The 18,107-nt window shown below is 58.5% G+C and overlaps 6 protein-coding genes across 6 annotated transcripts; 4 read left to right on the top strand and 2 right to left on the bottom strand.

Moving 5' to 3' along the window:
- Nucleotides 1-819: 819 nt before the first annotated feature.
- Nucleotides 820-1,854, top strand: BXZ73DRAFT_76871 (uncharacterized protein; the record flags this gene model as incomplete). The annotated part of the gene is made up of 2 exons (XM_048022527.1): nucleotides 820-868; nucleotides 917-1,854. The coding sequence occupies 2 exons, from the start codon at nucleotides 820-822 to the stop codon at nucleotides 1,852-1,854; spliced, it is 987 nt and encodes a 328-aa protein (XP_047878789.1).
- Nucleotides 1,855-3,491: 1,637 nt separating this feature from the next.
- Nucleotides 3,492-4,413, bottom strand: BXZ73DRAFT_76870 (uncharacterized protein; the record flags this gene model as incomplete). Its single annotated transcript, XM_048022526.1, has 3 exons — nucleotides 3,492-3,760; nucleotides 3,791-4,202; nucleotides 4,261-4,413. The coding sequence occupies 3 exons, from the start codon at nucleotides 4,411-4,413 to the stop codon at nucleotides 3,492-3,494; spliced, it is 834 nt and encodes a 277-aa protein (XP_047878788.1).
- Nucleotides 4,414-4,697: 284 nt separating this feature from the next.
- Nucleotides 4,698-8,162, top strand: BXZ73DRAFT_76869 (uncharacterized protein; the record flags this gene model as incomplete). The annotated part of the gene is made up of 10 exons (XM_048022525.1): nucleotides 4,698-5,369; nucleotides 5,504-5,569; nucleotides 5,863-6,168; nucleotides 6,225-6,340; nucleotides 6,538-6,573; nucleotides 7,095-7,254; nucleotides 7,309-7,412; nucleotides 7,524-7,702; nucleotides 7,758-8,016; nucleotides 8,066-8,162. 10 exons carry the CDS (start codon nucleotides 4,698-4,700, stop codon nucleotides 8,160-8,162), a joined length of 1,995 nt encoding a protein of 664 aa, XP_047878787.1.
- A 2,655-nt stretch (nucleotides 8,163-10,817) lies between these two features.
- Nucleotides 10,818-13,172, top strand: BXZ73DRAFT_45606 (HET-domain-containing protein; the record flags this gene model as incomplete). Its single annotated transcript, XM_048019541.1, has 2 exons — nucleotides 10,818-11,786; nucleotides 11,844-13,172. The coding sequence occupies 2 exons, from the start codon at nucleotides 10,818-10,820 to the stop codon at nucleotides 13,170-13,172; spliced, it is 2,298 nt and encodes a 765-aa protein (XP_047878786.1).
- Nucleotides 13,173-14,026: 854 nt separating this feature from the next.
- Nucleotides 14,027-15,389, bottom strand: BXZ73DRAFT_76867 (uncharacterized protein; the record flags this gene model as incomplete). Its single annotated transcript, XM_048022524.1, has 2 exons — nucleotides 14,027-14,870; nucleotides 14,935-15,389. 2 exons carry the CDS (start codon nucleotides 15,387-15,389, stop codon nucleotides 14,027-14,029), a joined length of 1,299 nt encoding a protein of 432 aa, XP_047878785.1.
- Nucleotides 15,390-15,663: 274 nt separating this feature from the next.
- BXZ73DRAFT_89525 (uncharacterized protein) lies at nucleotides 15,664-16,688 on the top strand (the record flags this gene model as incomplete). Its single annotated transcript, XM_048025316.1, has 4 exons — nucleotides 15,664-15,668; nucleotides 16,217-16,430; nucleotides 16,488-16,555; nucleotides 16,610-16,688. 4 exons carry the CDS (start codon nucleotides 15,664-15,666, stop codon nucleotides 16,686-16,688), a joined length of 366 nt encoding a protein of 121 aa, XP_047878784.1.
- Nucleotides 16,689-18,107: the final 1,419 nt, after the last annotated feature.

The raw sequence follows: 18,107 nt of genomic DNA, 5'->3' as shown, positions 1-18,107 counted from the left end.
CACGGTTCGTTCACCAGTCTTGTGGCGTGCACGCCCCGAATCGCGAACACTCATGATTGTCAGCCACCTCACATACAGCACCCTAATGAACCTTCTGTGACTTGAGGATCAGGCTCCTCAACAGCGTGATTATGATTTCACGCCGTTCGCCAAGACACCCACACACGCATCCACCAGTGCGCAGCGCGTCGTTGTCCGCCAAGCTCACAGGAGACGTGCAATTCTACTGCGCAGACACGGCCTTGATGGGCGACGTGAGAGAGGCAGGCGGAAGTAGGAAGCTACAGGTAGAGCAGAAGCGGAGGTCAGTCGCCATGCTTGGTTATGTTGATCAGCACGGCTTGGTGCGGCCGATGACCTCACTCACGGACCTGGGTCGCATCGACCTGTGGTCTGAACCATCGTCGAGTTTTAGCAGCGAGATGCAGTTATTTCCTACTTCCTTTAACATCCTCTTTGCTACTCATCACAGTACTTTACAGGTGTGTATTTGGCATCGCTACTAACCTGCGGTCGCCATCTTGCTTCCACCACAGATGCCCTCATACAGTGTCCACTGTGCGCAGCCGCAGCGGTGTCTTAGATGCGCAAACACAAGTGATTGTGGCGATCCCGTGCGGCAATCACACTGGGGTTTCGAGGGCACGTGAAGCGCCGTGTGGACTCCGCGCGCGGCCTCTCCATGCCTGCAGACTAGGATATAAAACCCCATGTCTTTACGTTGACTGAAGACATCCTCTTCTCTCCTCAGCCTCCATCCAGCCTCCTTCCAACCGGCTACCTTCACGCCGCACATTTCCCTCGCTTTTCGTAACAAAGATGATGCACCTTTCGAGCTTTGTTTTCATTGCCCTCTTTGTTCTTGGAGGTAGGTTTTGCGTACTTCGAAGTCATCGACACGTTGGGATGCTGATAGGAATATCCGTAGGCAATGCTGCCGTCGTCGAAAGGCGCCAGCTCACCACCTCCCCCGACGCCGTGTCCGAGCCCGGTTCCTACAGTGCCTCCCCGACCGAGTACACCTCCCCCAGCTACACAGTCTACGCCTCCAACGGGCCCTCCGATTCCGATTCCAGCAGTGCCTATGCGACCACGTCCACCCGCCGTCACGGCCACTCCTCAGTCGTCGCCTCTGGTGAGGCCGGGTCCGCTTCCCCCAGCATCACGGTCTACGCTTCCAATGGGCCATCCGAGTCCGATTCCTACAGTGTCTCCCCGACCGAGTACACCTCCCCCAGCTACACGGTCTACGCCTCCAACGGGCCCTCCGACTCCGACGGTTCTAGTAGTGCTTCCGCGACGGCGTCCACCCACGGGGGCCACGGCCACTCCTCGGTCGTCGTGACCGCCTCCGGCGAGGCCTCCTCGTCCGGCGACGGTTCCAACGGTTGCTCCGAGACCGCGTCGACCTTCCCCAGCTCCCCCAGCTTCACTGCGTCCGCCTCCAACGGGCCCTCCGACCCCGCTTCCAGCAGTGCCTCCGCGACCCACCAGAGTCACGGCCATTCCTCGGTCGTCGCGACCGCCTCCGGTGAGGAGGCTGGGTCAGCCTCCCCCAGCATCACTGTCTACGGCTCCAACGGGCCCTCCGAGACCGGTTCCTGCAGCGTCTCCCCGACCGGGTCCTCCTCCCCCAGCTACACGGTCTACGCCTCCAACGGGCCCTCCGAGTCAGACAGCTCCAGCAGCGCGTCCGCGACGGCGTCCACCCACGGCCACGGCCACTCCTCCGTCGTCGTGACCGCCTCCCCCAGCATCACGGTCTACGGCTCTAACGGGCCCTCCGAGTCTGCCTCCAGCAGTGCCTACGCGACCGCGTCCACCCACCCCCACGGTCATTCCCGGTCGTCGTGAGCGGCCCCAATGGGCCCTCCGAGTTCGGCGTCTCCAGCGGCGGCGCCGTCGCTCCGACCTGCAGGTTCTGAACACTCACATTGAATATCATCGGAGTGCTGCGGAGCCGGGTGCAAGAGCGCGAGCGGAGGGAATGAGGGGTGAGGAGATAGATGGGACGGACTGTTTCGGCTGTAGACGTTGCAGTTTTTGATTTGCTTGTGTGGGGGTCGTAGCTGGGTTCCCTTGGACATTACTTGAATAGTCTTGCGATACTTCATGCTTTTGCCACTACTACACATCAAGTACGTTCTCGGCCGCATTTGTCTGATGCGACCAGCACATACGGGTCGCCGAAGGGTTGGAAAAACACCACGGGATCTCCGTGACTTCTACTGTTTGAGGTGTGCGGGAGAGGGCGTGGACAAGGGACCGCCTCGCCAATCTCTGCTTGCGGCGCTCGCACGGTCGACGCTCGGCAACGCTGCCAATGCCCCCGTGCTTGGTTCAGCTTGCGGGCGCTGCCCCGATTCGACGGTCTTGGAAAGTACATGGCGTGCGGGGCACGCACCCGCGGGCATGTTTGTCGCACGTGGGTTCAGCGCGTTCGGAATGGGGTGGCCAGAGTAAAGCAACATTCAAGCGCCCATGCTTCCCAGGGAACGAGCGTTAAGAGACTCACCAAATAGTATCACGCGATTGCAGGCTCTGAGCCACGTCGTGTCCTCAGCCACCCAAGGAGAGGGCTCTGCGTTGCTCGTGCCTGAAGCTCGCAGAAGCGAACCGACAAGAGATACCACCCTCGCGGTAGGAGCTCGAGGGCGGGCAACGATTGCTGACGACACGACTGTTCTTCGCGCGCATCATAAGCTCAGATTGACGTCGTGCATTGGTCGAAGCTCTCGCAACCCGCGTAATCCAGTTGAGGGCATAAGTGTCGCGTCGTTACCATGCGAGATAGTGATATGCACGTAGAAACATGTGAATGCAAAGAAAGCAATGAGCACGAGCAGAACGGTGAACAGGACAGCGAGAATGACATGTGTAAGAGGAACTGGCGAAGGTCAACGACAATCAGACAACGTGCGGCCCTCGGAGTCTGTGCCAGAACCTGCGCATATTGCGCCTGAGACTTGCGGCTGCAACAAAGCAAGTTCGTAAGGTCGCAAGTTAGTAAGGGTGACCAAATATATAAAGTCAATAGAAACTTACGCTTGCCAAGAAACTTCGAGAGCGACCGACGTGGGCTGTCAGACCGCGAAGACTCTCCGCTTGTGGAGGATGACCCCGGTAGCTGCAACCCCACGTGGATCGACGAGGCAGACGTTCCTTCACTTGTGGGCACAGTCGCTTCGGGGGAGAACGACAGAGAGACGGGCGAGGGAGCCGGTGATAATGATGAGGGAGCCGATGACGACGACGCAGGCGACGAGGGAGTAGACGGCGGAAAAGCAAGCGGAACACAGGCTAGTGGTGGAATGGAATACGGCGAAGACATCTGCAGCTCCTTCTCGGACGTGACTAAGTGGCCATCCTTTGTTTCTGAGAGCGGCTGCTGTTCGTCTTCAGCTGAGTACACTGTGAAGCTACGAGAATATGACTCGTGTATGACCCTCGAGGACGACGTTAGCACGCGAAGGGCCACCTAACAGCGCCACTTACTTGATGATCTCGTCACGTTCCTTGAAGATGTCGTTCGGATATGGTATATCTTCCTGCTTCAGATGATTTTCGAGATCGTACCACAGGTCTACTATTGGTAACAGTTCCGGATCGTCGGCGAGCTGTGGCGAAAACATGTCGCCTAGTGGGTCGTTAAGGGGTAACGATTTTTGGGAGGCGGACTGGGTCGGCTCGTGTGATGATGAAGGCAGATCGGCCATAGAGGAGCTCGAATCGGAGCCCTCTTCTACACCATGGTTCATCGCTGCGCATATAGTGTGTGTACGACACTCACCTGAACTCTCTGTCTCAAACGCGTCCTCCACCTCAAGGACAGCCTCTCCACCACTCCGAGCCTGACGACCCGCCTTTGCCCGGGCCGCGTCTTCTTCCCAATATGCGCCCATCCGCATCAAAGAAGCACCAGGGAGAACGTACCCATCATCGACATTCCAGCCTCCCTCTCGCGGACGCACCCGAATCATCATCTTTGTCGACGGCCAGTGGAAGCAGTCCCGGAAGGCGAACGGACTCGGCCGCGTGTGGATGGGTTTGCGGCCAGTGGGGTGAGTGTCATTGGGGAAGATGGGAATACACATGTCAGGCTCGAAGCACTCGACCTCTTCCCGGGGAGGTGGGACAGTGCCGAGGATGTCGACGGTGTAGTAGAAGTAGGCGGTGCCATAAAGTCCAGGAAGTCCCGATGCCTTTGGTTCTCGTGTGAGCACAAGGCAGAGTGCATAAGCAAGCGTATGTTTGGCACACCTCGCTGATGAAGACAAGGTATGTTTGCGGCTGCATCTTCTCCGCAGCGGCAAGGGCATACGGATCTCTGAGGCGCTGGACCATGGCTACCGGATCAATACGCATGGCGGCGTAGGTGGATGGGAGGGGGCAGAACTGGCGGCGCTGTACCATGGTGAGTAGCGGTGAGGGGAAGTGGTGGTCCAGGGGGATGAGGCAGACGGGGATATCAACACCGCCCGACGGAGCCAGAGCGCGCGGCGTGGCAAGGCAAAGCCATATTAGGAACAACCAGGCTTCCACAAGCGCTCCCGGCTCACTGGTCGGCGCCGGTCTCGCCGAGCATTGCCTTCAGACGGTCAGTCAGAGCTTCTGGCTGAAAGAAGCACTCCGGCAATAGATAAGCACTGCGCACACCCGGGCTCATTGGACGCACAAGCTCTTCATCCTCTCCCCTCATGTTCCAGACTTGTACTGACGAATGTGTTGAAGACAGCCCTGAGTCGGCCCGGCCCCCCACGGAGGACTTTCTCGCCGGCGACGTATGTTACGTCCACGAGTCTGTCGAGGCTCCGTTTCACGACCTCCTGATATCTTCTGGGATGGAGGCAGTGGAGGTCCCCTCGGAAATCGTCCAGAAGGCTCGTAAGCTCCAAGTCAAGATGTACGCGCGCGACTCTCTGCCAGGACGTCCTTGCGTCGTCATGCCTAAACGTGGTCTCTCCAAGGCTTCAGACACGACCGACCGCATCTGTCTTATGGCCTCATTTTGGAAAACAGATGATGTGTTTTCAAAAATAGACGCAGGGGAGATCGCTGCAATCTTCTCGATCTGGTGTCTTCCCGTGTTCTATTCCTCAGAGCACAAGATCCCTATCCCTCACGCAAGCAGGTTTGCTCCGCAGGGCCATGTTCATATGCTGTCCGGATCCACTCTGCGTCAGTCACGCGTCATTCTGCGGTCTTTTCGGAGCAAAAACAAGCTTGAACATCATCTTTGGAAGAAGCCCGGACATCAGCGCTTTTCGAAACAACAGCTCGGTCGCTTGATGGACGAAGAAGCGGCCGCATGGCGGAGGTGGAGCGAGAGAGATATGAAAGTGATTTCTGCCGAGGCCCAGGCTTTTCAGGTCAGTACTGATATGTTTCTCACTGTTCAACACATTGGAGTTGACCCTTCTACTGTAGTTATGGTGCGAGATGAGAGCGGTACGGAGATAAATTCATTTAGGCTTTGTACTCGTCTGACGACTTCACTATGCAGTCTCATAAATACGATCAAGGTACCCCATATCCGAGCACGGTATCAACGAAGACTTCTCGCTCATTGGTGCGCATAGTACCGTCGGGGGCGACAACGATATCATGCGGCTGACTGTTCCTCAGCATCAGAGGTCCCTTCAACTGAGGACGGAAAAAAACGCTGAAACCAGCAGAGAATTCATCGTCGTCCAGCCACCTTCCACTAGTGGTAGTCAACACGCACAATCGCCCCTCTGGACCAACCACAGCAGACCTAACTCCACTCCCAGCTCACCGACTTCTGAACCGTCCCGGAGCACGGTGCGCACACCCCGCGCTTTTGATGAACGCAAACACAGTTCTCATATGTTCTACTTCCAGCTCTCGAGCCCTTCGGAAGGTCCAAACTCTCCGTCCGGACAGACTCGTCCGCCCTTCCCACGTGGTTCTCCCCTCAAGCGTTCCGTGCAACCCCTTCCCGAGGTACCCCGTCTCTCCTGTCAGATCAACACATCGAGTGCTTACGCGCCCGCCCCTCGCACGAAGACAACTTCGGAAGATGAGCCCGGCGAGCCCGAGCCCGATCCCGAGCCCATGCAGATAGACAGAACTTCGGCCTCCGTTGCCGGTGCCTCTACCGAGAACGCAGGCCAGGCGAGCACCCCAAGCCCGACTGATATCGTGACAGTGAGCACGCCGCCCGAATGCCTACAGGTTGACTCTGACGTGCTTTTCCTTCTCAGTCGGACGGAGAACGTGGAACGTTTGGGAAGCTCATCGATAGCGGCAGGGCGCTCGTGCAGAACATGGGATCTAGAAGGCGGAGACGGTATCACTCGAAGAAGGCAAACAAGAAGAAGTGATCGTTTGCGTGTTTTACTGACTCTGGAGTCCGTGAGCAACCGGTTCCGCGATTCTATGTCGTTGAGACTCAAAACACCCTCCTAGGCACCTCTCAACCGGAACAGAGCGAACACCTGAATGAGAGGACCCGTGGGCGCACATATGGTGCTTCACTGAAAAAGCAGCGCTCTGACGACCGTATGTACTGTACAGTATCGAAACGACGCAGGTCGGTGGGGGTGTACATATGTAAGCCTGCATACGTCAACGCCAAACCGGGACGGCGGTTTGTGTGTTCCATCAGTACGTTGACGTCGCCATATTTAGTGGATATGGACTTGAATCGTCGGCGCGACTCGAGCTTGAGTTGATCGTTTTGAGAGGAGTCGACAGGGTCCGAGGCACACAGCGGGAGAAAAGGAAAAAGGAATGGCGGATCTCGGCCCAAGTATATGACGTCAATGGGCACGATTGAGCGCTTGAGCGCTGAAGCGCTGACCGCTGGGCACCGGCGCCTTCTGGGAGCATGTCGAGGCGCCTACTACAGTGGACATGTCGTGACGCATTCACCACGCGCGATGATGGACATGGGACTCCAGAAACCGGAGAACGGTCACCCCCATCCAAAGGGCGAACACAGAATGATGACATATGACATGGCCACAAGCCCCACAATTCAGGGCAGGCTCGAATCCAGGTGTTCAAAGCTGGCTCAGTGATCGGCAACGGGCTCCTCAAATCCTCTTCTGCCCCATTTCACCCTTCCATAGACTCGCAATGGCTCAACAGAAACAATTCTGCCCTATGACACACATGTACGCTGCCGTGGAGATCGACCCCGTCGCCACAGTTGATCACCTCAACGATCCCTTGGCGACTGCCGCGGCCAGTCGTCTGAAGCCCAAGACATATCTCGCCTACATAAGCGAGGTACGTACTTCTTAGATGAGGGTACCCTAGGTCTGATTTCCTTTTTCTCTGCAGCCAGTGGGCATCCCAGGTCTTTTCAGTGACTACTACTACGTACTCGACATCATCGGCACAACCCTCCCACCGCACGAAGAGGAAGAAGGCTTTGAGCCCGAAATGTGTGTACCTATCTACCCCAACATTACCCACCCCACTGGCCGTGAGCCACTCCCTTCGATTGGTCCGGCGCCCTTCCCTTTCGAGAACTGCTACCATTGGCCGTCCACGAGGATGATGGTTCGTGTACAACCGCGGGACATCGGCTGGGACGTCGATGACGGCTGGATGCTACTCCCAAGTTCGTCGTTCACGATGAAAATGCATTGGTATGCAGATCAGTGCAAAGTCAATAGCACCTATGCGCGTCGGGTCGAGGCGGCGAAGATTTCAAAGAGCACCCTTCGTATTGGTGAGTCGTCAGCGTTATCAACTACCCCTCTTCGCACGACTCATTCTCTGTGAAGATCCTGCCGTGAGTACGACGTCGGCCTCTACCGAGTCTTCAACTCCACTCACCTCCCTCACCTCCTCTCCGACGATTCCACCCCAACCACTGGCTCCGTCCGAGTACCTGGCCGAAGACCTTCTGATGCCAACGATAAGTGGGATTTCGGAGTACAATCCGGTGGTCAAGGTCGCTTACGATCTCCCCGAGCACCTGCCAGAGGAAGACCACATTCCTTACCCAAACGAGATGTTTCTTGAACGGGGAGTTCTTGCCAAGTGAGTCTTGTTTCGTAACTGTTACTCACTGTACTCACATGGTTGTCAGAATTATACAGGATTCCAACATTCGCAACGGCACGGATGAAGCAGAGTCTGGTGGGTCGCGTCCATCTCTCTCATCAACCTCGAGCTTCGCATGCTGATGATATACTCACCAGAACACCCCGGCAACGATCCCGGATGGGGAGTGCAATCCATATGGTGGCGTCTATGGAATGCACTGTCACGGTTGGTATCCAACCCATCCTCATAAACGTGATGTGCCGCGGACGACTCTCGAGGTGCACCCTTGTGTCGTCCCGCTTCCCACATTCAAACTTTCCCAGTTCTCAGGTACATTACGCCTGGAGGGATGACTGGGGAGAGAAGTGACAGTCGCTCATAGGGACTGGATCCGGTGGACTGTACTACTAACACAACTACGCTCCGCCATGTACTACCAGATAGCTTCGTACAACGTGTCCCGATTTAAATCCCGTCCACAAACACCCTATGAGTGCGCTAGGCCGTAGTGCGATCACACCCGCCTACGTACCTCAGCTTGCTAAAGACGGGGTCCCAACTCGATGCGCGCCGCTACATGCACTAGGCGTCAGCACAAGGCCGGGGGCCGACAACTGTAGAGGCCCGCACGAGTGGTGCCGGTGAACGCTCAGCGCACAGTTTCGGGAGCCATAGGGTGCTCTCACTTTGCGTCCGGCACGCAACGAGTGTGGCGGGCGGGCCGTCTATATACCCATGCCTCCAACAACGTCGAGGCTGAAGCCACAAGCCGGTCTTGCTTGTGCTCTCGTGCGCGAGAATTGCCTTACGGGGGTCGGTAGTGGCCCACGTCCAGTCCTTGAGCTCGACGAGGACCCCTGCGGGAGCAGCGCGATGAGCACGCGTAGACGGAAGGAATGGGATGACGCACGGTGGTGGCCGACGTGGCTAACTCCGAGCTGCTTGAGCGAAGACGGGTGCCTCGTGCTTGATAGACGGAGGAAATCACCGTCCTGAACGCGATGCCGACCTCGACCCGCGCTCCCTCTTGGTCTCGCTCGAAACGGGCCAGGGCCGCCTTAGAGGCCCGTGCGGCGAGAGGACAGAAGACGCACCGTGTTCTCGACCGGCTTAGGCTCGACGAGCCCCTCGTTCAGAGGATTTCCATTGGCGTGTCCGACGTGTGGTGGGGAGAGGAGGACGGAGACAGAAAGGGTTGGCAGCGACGGTGCGTGCGATCCATAATCTCGGAACCGCGGATCCAACTCCAGCCTGTAGACGAGGTCCACGTTTGATCCTGTATCGCGAGATTTTCTGCACGTATCTCTAGGAGGAGGATGGAGAGACGGCGTTCAGTGTTGTCCCGATGAGCCGGCAACACGTGGCGAGCACTGTCGAAGGGGGAGAGCCTGCCTGGGGCACGATCTACTTGAACGGATGGCGACGATAAAGGTTGGTGCTGAACAGCGTGGTCAGAACAAGATAGAACGCATACAATCATGCCACTCACCATCTCATCGGGTTGGCTGAGGCGAACGAGGCATGGTGGAGGGACTTGTGCGGACCAGCGGCCTCGACGCCCATCCATTGCGGAAGCGGCAGCCTTGTACTTGGGGAGGATGCGGCTGGCTTGAGAGCGGGGTCGACATCGCGGGGGGCGAACTTGGTCCGCGTCGAAAGAGGGGCAATCCGGGGTGCATGAGAGTGTCTGGAGGGTGTGGAGAGGTGGAAGAATTGGTGGCCGGTGTAACAACCGGATTATGTAGATGAGGACCGCGCTCGAGCAAAGACAGAGATCTGGCGCCCACACCTCTCTCAGTCTCCACATCACCTTGCTCGCGGCGACTCTTTCGCGCCCCGAGTCGCCGAACAACTCCCCAGCACCCCCAAAGCACCCCCTACCACTTCCGCAGCCCTTATGTATGCGCGCACAAGCCCCCTCTCTTCGAGCCCCCTCTGCTGCGGGCTCGCTCAGGAGGGCTACCACAATTTGACTTCGCCATTCCGGCCGTACATAGCAAGTCCACAAAGCTTATAGCGAGCACTAATTCCAACATGCGCTTCTAACATTGTTACTACGTCATCCCCCCTGTCTTTCCCACCGCCTAACAAGACAGTGCACATCCTTTCCCCGAGCCATCTCACCCTCCGAGTATGTATAGCTTTTCTACACTATGTTTTGTGTCTGTATGAGCCCATGTGCGTACGGGCTTGCTATCTCTACCGCGCTGTGTGTGATTCCGAACTCCAAGCGTGGAAACTGAGAGAACGCCTCAGGTTCTGTGGTTCAAGAACACGTCGGGCACGGCCTGTAATCTTCTGACGAAGCTGTTGCGGCTCTTCAGATCCTCGTTCCGCATCGCTGCGTCAGGGTCTGCATGGGTCGCCTGGTCTATCTTCGCCACCTTGAGAAGTCCTCTAATCTCCGCCATTACTTCTCCATCTGACCTGTTCCCCGTGGTCATTTGCCTCGCGACGGGGGCGTGCCTTTCAACCTTATGCCAGAGGGACGCGGCTGTCTGGCTTCCGTTCGCGCCTAGTCCCTTGCTGTTGCTGTTCCAACACCCCCTCGCCCTCCTACTCAGATTTCTTGCAGAAATATTGCGACCCTCTTCCAGTGCCGCCCCACGTTCATAGTATGTGAAGCTCTCGTCCATCTTCGGTATCTTCTCTGACTGAGCATGCTCCTAGGCTCCACTCCATTCTCACTTGCATTGTGGACGTATCACTGAGCACCTGGATCGCCGCTCCTGAGGCGTACGCGTTCGATCTTTTTTCATGGGAGTGGGATGCTCAACGTCGTGACAGGCTTCTCCATGTGGCTCCTCGATACAGCACGCGCAGAGCTCCATTTCTTCTCCGAACCAGGCGCCGTCTATGGAGGATACGGGGCCCTCTCCCACACCTGGAGCCAAGATCCTGCCTATCCCGAGCAGTCGTTCCAGGACCTCCAGACCATCATCGCGCGATGCAAGGAGACCGGCGCGAACCCTCGCGACGTCGTCTGCGACAAGATCCGGATGTGCTGCATCACCGCGGAGCACGACGGCTACGAGTGGGTCTGGATCGACACGTGTTGCATCGACAAGACGAGCAGCACGGAGCTCTCGGAGGCGATCAACTCGATGTTCAACTGGTACGTCCTCTGCGAGGTCTGCTACGCCTTCCTCGACGATGTCAGCTCCGACGACGACCCTGAGGCCACAAACTCTCAATTCCGGCGCTCGCGATGGCACACGCGGGGATGGACACTGCAAGAGCTCCTTGCGCCCGCGTTCGTCTTGTTCATGTCCAAGGATTGGAAGACGATCGGAAACAAACACCAGTTTGCGCAGACCCTCGAGGACATCACGCGCATCGGCGTGTACTATCTCACTCGCGATGTACCGTTCTTCGATGCATCCATCGCGGTGAAGATGTCCTGGGCGGCGAAGCGGGAGACGACGCGGGTCGAAGACGAAGCGTATTCCCTTTTTGGCCTCTTCAACGTCACCTTACCGACGTTGTACGGCGAGGGCCGTCAAGCGTTTTTCCGCCTCCAGGTCGAGCTCAGTCGGGTCTCGTTAGACACGACACTCTTCGTATGGGGAGGCGTGCATACATCAAAAGACGATACGCTCCCGCCAGATACGCTGAAGATGGTGTCCCGCTTCGGGACTGTACCCCGCGCATATCTCTTTGCGCCCTCTCCTGAACAGTTCACGGTGTCGGACTGCCATTACACCCCGAAGCTCCAGGCAACAACTGTCCTTCAGCCGTATAACTCGTGGCAATGGACGGAAGAGGTGAGCTGCGTGTCCTCTGTCTACACGGCAATCAGTTTACTCATAATAGTTCGACAGCACGAGAAGAATATGGACGTGTCAAAAAGGCTAACCGGGCCCTTCGGAAGCGTCAGAATGCCCTCGTTCCAGCTAACGAGTCGAGGCATGAAATGTCACTTTCCCATCGCCGATGTAGGTGGGATAACCATCATGGTGCTTCTTGTCGAGACCTTGGATCAACACCTCGGCATGATTCTTCATCCGGCAAAAGAAGACAGCAGGGATTCGGGAACACCGGTGTTCTACGTATCCTGGGCGTTCAACTCCGCGGCAACACGTAGGCCTAAGCTAACACGCCTTGCTCAACTCGGTGGAGACTTGTACAACCTCAAATTCCGTGGCTCGATCATCATGCCCGTCTGGCGCGACGTCTACATCCGGGCCTGGCCTGAGTGGGAGGACCTCATGGACGCCCCGCACAATATCCTCCGTCTGGTTCGCGACAATCCCTCGGCGCCGTTCCGGGTCCCGCGCTGGATCGTGGTCGCGTTTACCTCGCTTGGGCTGGGCCGCGTCAGAAGCGACATATTGACATCCGACGAGGATGCGTCGTTCGCACAGACATTCAGCTTTTCGAACCCGAGGCTCCCCTACGGAATTAATGTGAAGGTGGGCCTCTGTAAGCGGGCCACGGACGAGCAGCCGATGCACTGGGCGTTGGCGGCGGGGACCGAGGCCGGGACGTGGGGCCGCCGCAACCGCAACCGGCCCCACGACTGCGCGACAGAACACGTCGACGACTGGCAGGAAGGGCGGCGCTCGTTTGGGGACGCGGAGCGGACGGTCTTGCTTTCGTTCAAGCGCGACGCCTACAACGCGCACACCCGCGTCCTCCACATCGAACTCCACGGGACGGTGTACGACGATCTGCAACGTCTGGCCAACGTCTGGGTCGGCCGGAAGGCACCCTCGCCCTCGCAATCGCTCGCCGCCGCCTCTGCGGCCGAGGCCGTCGGTCCCCCGCGTGCAGGGGCAGGTGGTGTCATCGACGAGCAGACGAGCAGACGACAGCCCACCGTCCCCCATGCCACCGACGCTACGCTCGCCGCAATTGCTTCTCGCGTTACCGGAGCGGAGGTGGGCCTGGGATCTCCCGCAGACCAGTCGTTCGACGTCATTGGGAGCCTCAGGATCGACCCTCGTAGGCTTGAGCGTGGGGGCCTCAGCCAAAGCGACATCGATGCGCTCAAACTCCAAATGAGCAAAATGTCTGCCTTGCTCGAATCACTTCGACCTTCGACGGACGACACTCCGCTTCCTTCGAAATCTCCCTCTCCGCTATCCACCGGGAAGCCATGGTGGAGGGAGACGGCACACTGGATCATGCAGTTTGTCACCGCTGGTTAGTGTGTGGGCACGATTGAGGGATGGGAGGACGACAATGCATGCAGAAAGGATGGTGGGTTGTATCGTGCTGTACGCATTGGACTGGTTGCAAGTTTTAGTACTACCGCCGCTTGATAGCATTGATGTACATATCCGATGACATCTCCAGACCAAGACATGCCCAACCGAATATCGCCATTCTCTCCGGAGTGCGCTCCTACACCCTTCCCTCTTATATAGCACCCTGTGCGCCGAACCACGGACAAATATCGACCAAGGGAGGATTCGAACCAGTTTGCGGCAACCTGGGGCATGATAACTGGCGACCGACGAATGCAGAACATCATGGAAGACGCGGAGCCGGACGATGTGTCGCCGCCGTGGTCTCAGCCAAGCTTGTGGCACACGCCCGCAACGCATCGCGCTGTGATGCAGAACATGGCTCCAGAGATCCTGTCAAGAAAGCGGTGAGCAACATCTCAAAACACACCTAAACGCGGCGCACTGACCTGTGAAGGGGTACCGTGCCCTGACGACATGCCACTACGTCCCACCGAAGAGAACGTGTGCTTATACTGCACAACTGCAAAGCAGGGCCCTAACCTGGCAGACTAACGCAGGAGCGCTGCACTCGCACTCGCCTGTGCGTGATCGGAGCGACTGCACGCAGGAACTGCCGACGCAGCAAGTTCTTCGTGACACCAAAGGCCAAATGCAGTGATAACGACTTGCGGAAAGCACATACCGTACACATGCAACATAGAGCACGGGAAGCCAGAGATACGATGCGCGAGCGCCACCAAGCGTCTCTCAAAAGTCAACGCGTAATAACATAAAGCTGCCGAACCCCGAGCAACGTCTCTCCTCTCGGGCCCTCAAGTCTTGTCGTCCTGCGTCCCGCGCCGCTGCCGCACCACGCCCCGCCGGTCGTCCTCGCCGCTCGCGCGCGGGAACAGCTCCCCGTCCGTGTCCGGGTTCCAGTTCGCGAGCCGCAGCGACAGCCGCGGCGGTCGGTACGGCACCGAGCTCCCGTCGCCCTCGTCGTCCGACTCGGCCTCGCGCAGATCCTCCGACCGTAGGGGGACCGGAGTCGGGTAGCTGACAGCGGTTCCGACCGAGGTCACCTCGCGTCGTGCCGACGTCTTCGCGGGGGCGGGAGGTGCGGGGGCTGCAAGGGTGGGCTGAGGCTGAGGCTGAGGCTGAGGCTGGGCAGGAGCAGGAGCAGGAGCGGGTAGGGGAGATGGTGGGAGGGGAGTGATGTACGCGGACGGAAGCGGTTGTATCTGCGCTTGTGCGAAGCCCATGGGGCCAGGCCCAGGGACGTTGTGCATGCCGGGGGTGGGCGGCTGGCTGCCTTGGGGAGGGAACGCGGTGGCGTACGGACTGGGGGAGTGCCCTGGGGTGGTCGTGTGCCCGTGGTTGGAGCCTCCGTAGCCGGGCGCGTACGACCCAGGCGTCAGCTGGCCGGCGGGGAGGCCCAGGTTGGTCGGGTGCGCAATGGACTGCGGGCGCGTGGGGACCGGGGAGCCATTCGGAGAGGAGGAGCGGGAGGGGGTGGACGTCTTGCCACCGACCAGACCGTACATGTACGGCTTTGGCTCGGGACCTGGCGCGGGGTAGTTCATTTCCGAGCGGTGTATCCACGAGGCGTGCGTCGATGGCTCGAAGTTGGGCATGTGCTCCTTGTTCCACAGCTGCCGGATCCCGTCTTTGCGACGCCTGGCAAGTTATAGGATCGGACGTCAGGCAATGAGACCGCGACGGCAATAGTCGTGTCACGCACCAGCAATACCAGAACAACACAGCCAACACGATCAAGCCGACAAATCCTCCGAGCGCGCCTCCAATGACGGGTCCAAGAGGTACGGTTGAGCTGTCGTTATTGCTATTGCTATTTGCACCAATCGTTGGGGAGAGAATCTTGGTCTCGGTGGAGGTGAACGTGAAGTACGAGACTTGTCCATTCGGGAGCGTTGTAGCAGATGAACCGATGATGGTGGAGACAGACGTCGAAACGCCGGAAGTGGTGGTGCTGGTGGAGACAGAAGTGGTAGAATTGCCGCCGCCAGTGGAAGGGCATGGGGAGAAAAGAGTGGAGATCGGTGTGGACCCGGTCGAGGTGACCGGAATAATGACCGAGCTTTCGACTGTGGTCGTGATTGCCTCTGCGTGAATATTAAACGTTAGAGAACCGCCCGATTCAAAATCATTAAGCAAGCCGATGCCCAGGAACACCATCTCACATCTTCTAGGGTGCGATGCAACCTCCGTGCATGCGAAAGACAACCGCATACAAGATGAGAAGACTCACCGACAACCGTTGAGAGAGAACTACTCGTTTGGAATCCGACGCAGGTGGTATTAAGGTCGATGCCAATAAAAAGACTAGTGCAAATGGAGGTAGTGAGCGTTGTAAGAGTCGGGGGGATGGTCGTCGGGACCTCGGTGGTAGAGGTCGAGTCGACTGTCGTTGTGAAGACGCTAAAAAGCGTCTCGGTGGGGAGGGGGGTGCATGTCGCAGCTGCCATCAACGCGCGCGAGTCTCAGCAGAGGAGGCGGAGGGGATGGCGGGGACGCGAGGCGGAGGCGGAGGTGAGGAGGAAGAGGGCGGAAGGCAAGAAATGCGGGCAGAAGTCACCGAGCGACTCGGAGTGATGGACGCCGGGGTGTCGAACGGGCCATGTGAGGCGATGTGCGACGCTCACTCTCTCTCCGGCACTAGCGGTCTCCTGGTGCGCCGCTCGTGTCTGGGGGATAGCGCGCGAGTCGCATCTGTGGCAGACATCGACGCGATCGAGGAGGAGGAAGGCGTCGCATACGGGCGAGAGGCGGCCTCAGGCGGCCGGCTCGAGTCTCGGAGTCCAGGCGCTTCATGATCTGGCCGATCTCAACCGTGGCCGTAGCTCCGAGACTGTGCTCCGCGCCCTCGGACTGTTTCCTCTCAGTCTCTTGAATCTTCTGCCCGTGCCCCCATTCGGTACTCAGTCCTCACTTCCGACATGTGGTGAGTCGTCAGCGCCGCCGCCATTGCTTGACTTGATTGGCAAGTGGATGACGCGCCGCAGCAAACACATCCTCAACGTCCAGGTCGCGATTCGTGCCCCATGTTGCAAGCAATGGTTTGACTGTGCAGAGTGTCACGCAGAGACGCAGGACCACCGGCTGGCGAAGGTCAACGAGATGGCTTTCCTGTGCAAGAAGTGCAAGAAGGCGTTCCGTAAAAACATGGAGGAGTACGATGAGAGCGACGAGTACTGTCCCCACTGCGACAACCACTACGTGAGTGTTCGCTTGAGTTGTCATGCAGGAGGGCAGGGTCGATTTGCGGTGGCATAGGTCATCGAGGCCAAGACTCCGCAAGCCGTCCTTGGAGTGGAAGGCGAAGATGCTCGAGTGGATGCCCGGTATGTCCATGTCTCATCTCTCAGTATGGAGTTGTGAGTTTGAATGTTCCTCAGCATGCTCAAGGACGATCGTACCAAGCAAAATCCTTCTCGCTCCTTGTTCAATATGGATTTCTCTGACCGTGTGGGGTAGCCTCACTGCCCTTCCTGCAATCGTCCCCACCATTGGTGCGCTTGCATCCAGCCGCGTCGCTCCTCCTCCCACTTAGATATCCATACAGCTTGCTATGATACTTGATGCATCATTCCTGTCCAATTATCATACCCGCAATGCACGTTTTATCCTTACCGTGACCCATGGTGTTCATGTCACGAATGTATAATACACACGTTCCGCCAGAGTGGCATTGACCCTACTTCAGTATCTGGTCGTGATCGATCCCGTGCACCTGAGCGCATGATGGTTGTGTTGATATCGGTGCCGAGCGGGAATGTAAACTTCAGGCCACAAGCTTCAAGGCCTCAGAGTAATCGGAGGCTCCGAAAACAACGGGGTGGCAATTTAACGCCCGTCCATCTGTTTTCTCGACGCACAACCAAACCCGCGTCGCACTCTTCTCCCGACCACCACTCTCTCTTCTGAGACACTCTCCAGCGTCCCCACCTCTCAATGGCTCCCCCACACAAAAGTGCGCCGCCGGGCCCTCCACCCAACTCCCCACCCCAGCTCGAAAAAATCGCACCAAACCGACAAACACGGCCGACCCCAGCACAAGCAGCACCCTCCCCCCGCCACGGACGGCGCCGGCTCGTCCGCCGCGCCGGGCGTGCAGAAGATCAAGGCGGCGCTGCGCCAGACGCGGCGGCTGCTCGCGCGCGACGGGCTCGCCGCGGACGTGCGCGTGCGGACGCAGCGGCGGCTGCGCGGGCTCGAGGCGGAGCTCGCCGCGCGGAGCGGGCGCGGGTGGAGCGCACGATGGCGACGCGGTACCACCACGTCCGGTTCTTCGAGCGCCAGAAGGTCGTCCGGAAGATCGGGCAGGCGAAGCGGCGGCTGGCGGAGCTCGAGGGGAGGGGGGAAGAAGGAGCGCAAGGAGCGGAAGAGGGTCGAGGAGGAGCTGGCGGGGCTGAGGGTGGACCTCAGCTACGTGCTGCACTTCCCGAAGACGCGCAAGTACATCTCGTTGTTCCCTCCGGAGGCGCGGAAGGGCAAGACGGATGGGGAGGGGGCGCAGGAGGGTGGGAGGAGAAGAGCAAGACGGATGCGCAGAGGGAGGAGATTAGGCGGGAAATGCGGGCGAGGATGGACGGGGGAGAGCTGAGCTGGGAACCAGAGGTCGAGCTGGAGAAGGGGGAAAGGAGTGGGGAGAAGACTGCGGTGGGTACTTTGGCGTCTTCGAAGGGGCTGGGAAAAAGGGCAAGGCGGTCGAACCTCACAAGGCGGCCCAGGGTGGAGGTGTTGTGGACGACGACTTCTTTGCCATGGAGGAAGACGCGGAGGGCGACGGCGAAGAGGAGGACAATGACGAGGAGGAGGATAGTGCGATGGATAACTAGTTCGGTATGATAAGTCGCTGTCGACTGTTTAAAGCTTTACTGATCTCCTCCAGGA

Source organism: Epithele typhae (genome assembly GCF_022376455.1).
Source record: "Epithele typhae strain CBS 203.58 chromosome Unknown BXZ73scaffold_18, whole genome shotgun sequence".
In the NCBI taxonomy this organism is placed as follows: domain Eukaryota; kingdom Fungi; phylum Basidiomycota; class Agaricomycetes; order Polyporales; family Epitheliaceae; genus Epithele; species Epithele typhae.
This window is presented reverse-complemented; position numbering and strand designations above follow the sequence as displayed.